Genomic DNA, 9,168 nt, shown 5'->3' with positions numbered 1-9,168 from the left:
ATTTAAAAAAAGAAATGGAAAACAGAAGCAATGGGGACGAAGATCCTAGCAACCACTGAAACCAGCAACTTCCAACCTGAGAGTTTAACAGTTCAATGAATGCCATAAATAACATTTTCTTTGTTTTTTTTTTTTGGTAACTTTATTTGAAGGGGTGTGCATAAGACTGACATAACACCTGTCATGAACATGAAGGAGTCTTTATGAATGTCTATGACGGTTGTCATGAAGTGTCATTCGGTAAATAATGACACTTTTAATGCGAAGTTGCTCAAAAAGTTGCATTAAAAGTCCATTAAAAATGGCAACTTTACATTAAATTATCATAATTTACAAAATCATGCAAAGTTGACACTTTTAATGGACTTATAATGGAACTTTTAGAGCAACTTTATTAAAAGTGTCATTATTTACTGAATGACACTTCATGACAACTGTCATAAACATTCATAAAGACTTTATGTTCATGACAGATGTTGTCGTGTTTATGACAGTGTCATGTCAGTCTTATGCACACCCCTTCAAATAAAGTGTTATCTTTTTTTTCTTTTTGAGTTAATAATGATGCTTTAGTTTGATCCTGAGCCCTTTCTAAAACCAAAAATATTTACTGTTTCCTATTTCCTTCATCTTCAATAAAACTAATGGGACCTGCCTCTTAGCTTAGCAAAGAGATACTTTGGGTATTTGTTTGCATGAAACCCCCTTCTGCCTTCGGAGCATCTTGGAATCCCATTGAGCTGGAAAGTGTTGATGGGGATGTTTGGGTTTCCACCTAAACCAGTGAAAACTGAGATGTTACCATCAAGCTTCAAATCTCTTCTTCAGTTCAGACACTTTGATCGGAGGGCGGTCTTCCTCCTCAGACGCCTCTGCGTTTCTGTTTGCGTCCAACTCACATGGAGTCTGTACCTTTTCTCTGCATCGCAACGCAGGCTCGGCAGAGTTCTTAGAAACGGACCTGAGCTGAAATCCCTGCTGGCCGTGTGGCTGACATTGGAAGCGCGCTACGGCGGAAAGGACTTTGGGAGGAGGCGAGGTCACGCGGGGCCCCTGCTCCTCCTTCTTTGGGGTTTTATCACTCTCTTTCTCCTCAGATGGAGGCGGTTTAGACTCGGCGGTAACGTCGTCAGGCTCCGGTGGGACTGTAGCGTCATTCTGCGGCTCTCCCACCGAATTCAACAGCAGGTCTTCTCTGTTCACACACTTTAAGTTCAATGTTTCTGTAGAATCATTATTTGTATCCTTCTGTGTTTCTTTCATTTCTTCTTTTGTTTCATTTTCCTGCACGTTATTCGTTTTCCCTTCCTCCTCTTGTAACACAGCTACCTCCTCGCTCTGAGTTCCCTCATCTTTCCCGTCATCCTTCATTCTTTCGTCTTCTTTTCCTTCAGTCGTTTCTTGCGAGCTTTCCCCAAAGCTTGCTATGTCTTCTTTACTTGGCTCCTCTTCTATCTTCACTTCCTTAAAGTTATCGCTGTTGGTTATTTCCTGCTTCTCATTTATTTCTCCATCAGATTCTCTCTGTTTTTCCCTGACCTCCCTTTGTTTCGCTTCGTGCTCGGCGACCTCACTTGCCACCAGGAGACATCCTGCTCCCTCCTCCTCCGGCAAGCTGCTGTCCAGGCCGTGCCAGTCCGAGTCCTCCGTCCGATCCGAGAGCTCCTCTGTGGTCTCCAGATTCCAGCTGTGCAAGCTGCCGCTGCCGCTGATGGACAGAGACAGGCTCTCCTGGCTGGGGTTGCCTGGAACACGCTAACAACCACATAAAAGAGAATTAGAACTGACTTCCAAGCGGGAGTGCTGATCGTTTCCTTACTGATTTACCTTAATGATGTAGTCATGGCTGTCTGGTCCAAACAAATCCAGGCTGCGAGTGCCATACAACAGGCCTCGGTCGTGGGAGCTGCGCGAGCTAAGAGTGTCAAAGATCTCCCCCAGGAGATCCATCTCCTCTGAGTCGCATAACGGTGAATCGTCTTCGTCTTCTTCTTCTTCCTTCAGAATCTCGGAGTCAGGCTGTCCAGCGAGCCTCGAGTTCTCCTCACTGAGAACAAAAAATAACATCAATAAAACTAAATAGAAGTTAGAAATAGTGATATTATAATATAAATATGCGTAGCAGGTGTCAAATGAAATGCTTCATCTACTGCATTGAGAAATTATTTAGTAAATAAATGAATCAGTTGGGGTTTTTTTTGTTGTTTTTTTTTCACTCTTGATTTCCAGAGACAGTATTCTAGGTTATTTTATGTGTGGCTTCGTTAAACAGAGCAACAGACTGTCATGTGTTGGAATCATAAAGTGGAAACAAAACCTCGAAAAAGGGAAGAGATAAAAAAACTAGTTTCCCTTTGCATATGTCAGAGATGTCAGCAGTTGGTCTTCACTTGGCCACGTCATGCTGTTTTACTTTGGGCCCATTTTGTTGGATCGATATGATCAATGCATGTTCCCTACATCCGCATATATTGTTTATGTGAAGAAAAGAAAAAACATCTCTTAAAAATATAACCAAAGGTTCTCAATAGACTTCCTGGTTGGGTTCTTCTAATGTCCTGACGTTTCTAAATAATATCACAAACACTGGTATTAAATTGTATTTATGTTCTACAGAGCAGGAACTTGATGAGAAACAGTAAAAATAATTATTTTAAAAATGTAATTTAAACATGGCTGCAACAGGCTTTCATATTCATTTTGCAACAAAAAAAATAAATTAAACCTATCTTCCACTTTTGACAAAATAAAGCAGACCTTTTAGTTATACGTTTGGCCCTTGGCTGGAGCTTTAAAACTGGGGACCGTTTGAGGAGACTAATGGTGTATTAGTGGATTTCCCACCTGTCCCAGAGATCTTCTGTGTCCTTTGTGACGTCCTTGTCTCTGATTTTCTGAGCAGGTCGGCGAGGCCGTGACTAATGGAGTAGAAAACCAAGACCAGAAAAAGAAAATATAACAAAAACAGTTGGAAGACGGCACAAAACGGGACTGTCTGTCTTACACATTTAACTTGATTCAGATGTAGATTTGTTTGCTGGAAACAACAACAACAAAAAAAAAGTCTTACTTTTCCAAAGTGTTGTGTGATGGGCAGGCGGCTCTGCAAGCTGTCAGACTGGACACGGCGGTGTGACATCGATCCGCCCCTCTGGAGGCTGCGGTCCTCATGGTGGACCTGCATGACACACGGTGAAGTGAGTAAGAGAAGCCAGCAGCATTCGGGTGAATCAAAGCGTTTGCCTACATGAACACGAGCCTACCTTGTGAATCAGCAGGTTTTTCAAACCGGATTTGGTGAGACCTTTAGTCTGTTAGAGACAACAATGAAAAGTTAGGCGGCACCCGCAACACAGAGCTGTCCTCCCTTAAAGCCCAGTCACATCTGGACTCACCTTCATGTTTGCTTTGGTCTTCATGTTTAGGATGAGAGCGCCGCCCCCTTTCTGTTAGAAGTACAACGACATGAATGTTAGGACTTTCCTGGCCAATAAGGAAAACAGATGTAGTCAAATGAACTTACCTTTAAATTGCCAACTAACTGCTGATAAGATTTGCCTCTTCCTAAAAAAAAAAGAAAAAAAATCCAAAAGAAAGAGTTTTAATTCAACAATATGAAAAAGATATATTCTCATAAAAGGGAAGTCCCAATCTGACGTCAAGTATTGACTTCATTCATGACTTCTTCTTTAAATGATAGGTTTTTTTAGCCCCTGATTAATCTGTCACTGGCTCCTAATCTCTATAGCTGCTGTTCTGTCTTTGGTTTTGGCATTTTAAACACCAGGTAGTCCAAATATATTACGTATCAACAACAAGTCATATCAGACAGAGATGCTAGCGCCAACGTTGCTATTCAGCAGAAGGAGCATAACTTAGGTTTACAAAAACTGTTGACTACATCAAGTCAAATGGTTAAAATATCTGTCAAAAAATAGACACTCCAGCATCCAGAGTGTCACTGATGAGTAATTTAAAAATCATAAAATGTACTGTCTTATTTTACCGCAAAAGGAGACACATGGTATTGATTTTATGAAAGGTGATCGTGATAGGATATTCCTAAAATGACAAAAATAAAGAAAATAAAAAAATCTGCCTTGTGACATCCTCAAGACATACGGATACACACCTGCTGTTGTTTCACACTTTGTTATCTCTTCCTCGAAAAGGTCATCGAGTTCTTTCCCTTTGTTAAGAACATCCAGGCGACAGTCAATGAACTGAAACAAACAAGTGCAGAAACAGCTTTGAGACCAACGTAAACACTGGTATCTGAATCATTTTTAACAATCAACCTTGCTAGCTTGCATGGATTATGAAAATTTGCCTCAGTATTTATTTCTAACAGTTTAGTCCAAAATTATTCATTCATACCCATTTAGGACTTTGGATTTAAAGCAATCGTTTAACTTCACCACCATGTTTCTTCAGGTTGGAAGTAACATTAATGTCCTGGAATGGACCAAAGTAAGAATTTTTCCATCCATCCATCCATTTTCTTTACACCCTTGTCCCTCAGTGGGGTCGGGAGGGTTGCTGGTGCCTATCTCCAGCTAACGTTCTGGGCGAGAGGCAGGGTTCACCCTGGACAGGTCGCCAGTCTGTCACAGTAAGAATTTTTCAAGGAATCTAAAGATTAGGGTGATGACAAGAGGCATAAGTACTTGGATGAATTGAAATATTTAACATCTAAATATGTCTTAGGCAGGACTAATGCTGAGTTTAACTATAAGTGAAAAAAAAATCAAATCCTTTTAAACAAGCACTTTTCAAAGAGTTTTTCCATCATGTTCACTCAGGTGCAAAATATGTGTCTAGACTTTGAAATAAGTATGTGACAAATTAATTTATAATATTTTATATTGATTAAAAGTACAACATAATTCAAAGTGGAGATGTATCTTACCCTTTTCTTTAAATTAAATGCTTCTCATCTTCTTAGCCCTCTCTCTCTAGATTTATCCATTGAAGTAATCTTAATACTGTTTTGGTTACTAGATGGTGCAGTTTAATAGTAAAAATAAGTTTTTTTTGTGTTTTTTTGTAAATTATCAAGAATAATATAGTCATACCAGTAAAGACAGTAATTCACATCATTAAATGCAATTTCCTCTCAATTGCATCATTCTTAAAACTTTTAATAATTATTGAGGACCCTAGTTGATAATGGGTAATTTAATTCAATAACTATTTTTATTTATTTTATTCTACAAGTCTGTCATGAATTGTGTTCCTGAGATGCTCTGCGACTTGTCAAATGAGTCTCCAGACATATTTTGTGAAATTCCACTGGATGTCCAGTAGGTGGCACTGTTCGGGATGACGCCATAGAGTTCACTTTTCTGCCTTATATGCGATCGAAATCCATACATTTACAGGCGCTCTTATTATCCACTCTGGCGACCACGGTGCATACAGTATTTCTAAAACTTAATAGATTTGCAGTCTCATCAATTAATCGACTGCAAAGTTTTATTGTATTTTTCCCTTTAAGACTCAGGAAACATGCCCAGCAGAGGTCGCTGTGTACCTGTTTGAAGAATTGCAAATGAATGGCGCTTTGCAGGAATTGCTTCATGCTGGTAGACTTGTGATCCAAAAAAACCTCTTCACAGAAATAAATGTCACCCTCCTGTGAAGAGAGACGCATATAGAATGACCAGCAAGCACAACAAATATATTCTGCAATTGCAAGGAGAACATTGGTGTTAACTAATCAAACCGCAGTGACTGACTGACCTTGTCGCCCTGCAGGGCATCTCTGTAGCCTCCGAACAGCAGAGCTTGAGCCTTCAGGAAAGCTCGAGAAACACCACAGCCAGGAGACACTGCCTGTCGCTTCAAGCAGACCTTCAGGCCGGACATCTGAGCAAATAAATGGAAGAAACCTGCTGATATCTGCCTGATGTTATCCATGAAACAGCTGGCATGCTCAACTAACACAAAGCAACTCGCTGAAATTACAATAAATATTAAATAAATATGTGTTTTTACCACATCTGCAGGTATCTTCTTAAGGTCATCAAAGGGGGTTTCCAGAGTGTTTGTATCAACATTCAGAATAACCACTTCCTCTAACCCACGACTCCTCACCCGCTAATGGATGGAAATATGTTGTCGAGAAGACAGGCAGTAAGAATAAACTTGATCAACTTGCAAATAAAGCTGGTGGGGGGATGTGAGCGACTCGGTTACCTCCGAAAGACTGGTGTGGACTCCAATCAGATAAGGCATGGGCGCACTGTAACGGCAAAAAAGGAAATCACGTTATTCTGTCATCAGGTAAACAGGCACACTGCAAAAACACAAAACCTTGCCATGTATCTTCTGTCTGGTTTCTACAGCAAATATTTTAGGAAGATTGAAATAAGACAAAACTAACTTACAAGAAGCTTTTTAGCAAGTCGCAGGATCTTGTTTTAAACATGCTAGATCTACTGGCAAATTATGTCACTTAAGATTTTGTGTTTTCGCAGTGTACGTGCAGGCGGATTGGTGTGTTAGTGTTGGGGTTAGGATGGACGGATGGACGGACGGACAGGACTTCTCACCAGCAGTAGTCGAGTAGATGTGGTGGCAGGACAGGGATGAAGATGTGCTGCCAGTACATCGGGTATAAAACAGCACTGAGAGCGTGTACGCAAGACGTTAGCTGCACACACAAAATGGAGGAGAACTTCAACGTGCATGCTTATCTACTTCACATGTGATCAACGAGTATAGAGAGTTGTATTTGTCACAGAATGAAGCAATGACATTTTAACTCTATGTTTAGAAATGGTCTAATCACACTTAAAAGATAAGTGTTGTTTGAGGTATGAGTATGATCAGGGTGTTGGAGATGGTGTTAAAACCATGCAACAAAAAGGGGAAATGAAAACGTGCGTCTTACGGTGCTGAGTTTGCTGGAGAAGATGAGGATCCGCCTCTCGAACAGCATGCTGGCATAGAGCTGAAGGAGATTCCCGACATCTACTGCTACTATCAGCTCAGTCAGGTTTCTCTAGCAGAGCCAAAGAGACAGGGTGTGTTTGTGTTTTGTTCTGGTATTTTATGAGATTTGGTCAAATTACAATCTCAAACTTTTGATAGATTTCTTTGGGATTTTAGGAGACAGCCCAGCACAAAGTAGTGCAAAACCCTGAACTGGAAGAAACATGAACAGTTCAAAACTGCTTATGAATGAGTATCACAAAAGTAGGGTATACATTTATATATTTATCTTTAGCCTCGCCGAGTTGAGACTTGCAGAACGCTAGGACTTTGGAGTATATCTCTATCAGATTTGCACATCTAAAATCTAAAAGACTTTGCAAAACAGCTCAAACTCAGTCATAGCTAATTAACTTAGGCAACCATACTCACATTTTCAGGAATAGAAGGAAGACTCTTTGGATCTGGAGCGATAAAATATGGAATCTGTCCAGAAAAAAACAACAAAAAAACAACCATAAAGCCACAGTAAGAAAAAGGGAAGAAAATAGAGGATATACTTTTTTACAGCATTGTGGATGTAGTCTAACATCTTGGTGCATATGTGAATAAAAGGCTGTCACATTGTCCATTTTTATTCCAAAATTATCAGCCCAATAATTGTACTTTTACATGCAGACTGTGCTGCTTTTGAGCAATTTTCTCTTTCACAGCTTTGAGTCAAATATCTGTTTTTGAACCATTAATGCCGTCTGTTCCTGCAAAAGCCTAATGGTGCACCATATGCATCCTGTTAAACTTCTGGTTTAACAAGATCGGTTGCAAAGTCTGCATTCAGACTGAAGAAACCGTATTTATGCTGCAATCAAAACTACATCAACATTTCATTGCATGCCGTGACACAGATGCGAAACACGAGAGTTATTTAAAATCAGGGGGTTAATTTGTAGGTGAATTGGATTAGAAATGCGCAGCTGCTGGAGATGGCTTTGTCATTTTGGAATGAAACCCAAACACAAAAACAAAGATGATACAACAAGCTGTAGCTTGGAGCCAGATGGAGTAAATTCTCAGACAAACCATTTCCATAATGAGGCATTAGTCATGGGTTTTTAAACAGACTGTAGATAATAATGAAAGCTAGCTAGTGTTAACTGTGTTAGGATCAGCATAGACATGTCATCTCTCAGAGGGGTGAGTCAACAGAGTTTTAGTTCACACAAAAATAAAAGCTTAAGTCATCAAGCACAGACAGCCAGCGTTAGTCTGAACAGGCCCGGCTGCATCTGCCTCTGGGCCACATGGACTCCGGTGGCACTAACTCACCCCCTCTGGTCCCTCTGTGTGTCCGACAGAACGGGACACCTCAGTGCTCACCAAAAGCTGCTCTCCCTCAGGAAAGAAACACAAAACGCAAACCACTGACAGAACACGTTCAAACTCAAGTGTGACTCCCCGGGTTCTCGTTGGCTAGTTAAGAGATTTACCATCTGCAGGGTGACGGATCCGGGAGCCAGCGGGATGGTCTGCTTGTAGAGCGTAGCCAGGAGCGCCTTGATCTCATTGATCTGTTGAAGAGGTGGGTTATGTTCACGCGATGCTCGTGCAACAGTGTGGAGAGAGTAGAGGTTAGAGGTTAGGACCTGGAGAACTCACCTGTCCTTTAGAGAGGTAGTCGGCCAGACTGTTGAGAAGTTTGTAGAACACCTCGAACCACGGGAGATAACTGTTTGAAATCGATACGGGATGAAATCACTTTTAAAAAAAAAAGAAAAAAGAAAAAAGAAAGAATCGATTCCCTTGTGAATCGATACGGGATGAAATCACTTTAAAAAAAAAAAAAAGAAAAAAGAAAGAATCAATTCCCTTGTGAATACATCTAATAATTTGTAAAATATGTAATGAACAGTGACGTGAGGTGAGGTTCATTGCTGGTGAGGCACTGACTTATGACTTAGACACCATGCATGTTATTGGACCCATGGAAATTTCGCGCATGCATACAATGCTGGAGGGCAAAAAGACTAATCATTTACATGTCATCCATAGCCGCGTTAACTCTGTGAAACTTAGAAATGTAGGTATTGATTTCGTGCTATGATCCACAGCAAAGTTATCTGTATTCGTTAAGCTGCAGATTCGTTGCCATAGCAACTGACAACAATGCCACTTCATGTTTTAGGATTTAACACCAAAAAACATTCAAGAATTTTGCACACAGAACAGAACATT

General features: G+C 40.5%; 1 protein-coding gene across 3 annotated transcripts in view; it reads right to left on the bottom strand.

Annotated features, from left to right (window-relative positions):
* Positions 1 to 750: 750 nt before the first annotated feature.
* dennd1c (DENN domain containing 1C) overlaps positions 751 to 9,168 on the bottom strand; it is a 14,605-nt gene continuing 6,187 nt past the window's right edge. Inside the window, exons 6-23 of one of the 3 annotated variants that reach the window (XM_016664264.1) lie at positions 8,593 to 8,662; positions 8,424 to 8,504; positions 8,263 to 8,328; positions 7,369 to 7,422; positions 6,896 to 7,006; positions 6,555 to 6,655; positions 6,199 to 6,244; positions 5,998 to 6,096; positions 5,743 to 5,868; positions 5,534 to 5,635; positions 4,133 to 4,223; positions 3,524 to 3,564; positions 3,396 to 3,446; positions 3,264 to 3,311; positions 3,071 to 3,178; positions 2,845 to 2,918; positions 1,828 to 2,047; positions 751 to 1,755 (exon numbers count right to left, since the gene is read on the bottom strand). In XM_016664264.1, the coding sequence (XP_016519750.1) occupies positions 805 to 1,755; positions 1,828 to 2,047; positions 2,845 to 2,918; positions 3,071 to 3,178; positions 3,264 to 3,311; positions 3,396 to 3,446; positions 3,524 to 3,564; positions 4,133 to 4,223; positions 5,534 to 5,635; positions 5,743 to 5,868; positions 5,998 to 6,096; positions 6,199 to 6,244; positions 6,555 to 6,655; positions 6,896 to 7,006; positions 7,369 to 7,422; positions 8,263 to 8,328; positions 8,424 to 8,504; positions 8,593 to 8,662 (2,440 nt within the window). In that variant the 3' untranslated portion in view covers positions 751 to 804. Of the gene's footprint in view, positions 1,756 to 1,827; positions 2,048 to 2,844; positions 2,919 to 3,070; positions 3,179 to 3,263; positions 3,312 to 3,395; positions 3,447 to 3,523; positions 3,565 to 4,132; positions 4,224 to 5,533; positions 5,636 to 5,742; positions 5,869 to 5,997; positions 6,100 to 6,198; positions 6,245 to 6,554; positions 6,656 to 6,895; positions 7,007 to 7,368; positions 7,423 to 8,262; positions 8,329 to 8,423; positions 8,505 to 8,592; positions 8,663 to 9,168 lie in introns of all 3 variants that reach the window. The other 2 variants (XM_007578310.2, XM_007578311.2) reach the window with 2 other exon arrangements.

Source organism: Poecilia formosa, unplaced genomic scaffold (assembly GCF_000485575.1).
Source record: "Poecilia formosa unplaced genomic scaffold, Poecilia_formosa-5.1.2 Scaffold474, whole genome shotgun sequence".
In the NCBI taxonomy this organism is placed as follows: Eukaryota; Metazoa; Chordata; class Actinopteri; order Cyprinodontiformes; family Poeciliidae; genus Poecilia; species Poecilia formosa.
This window is presented reverse-complemented; position numbering and strand designations above follow the sequence as displayed.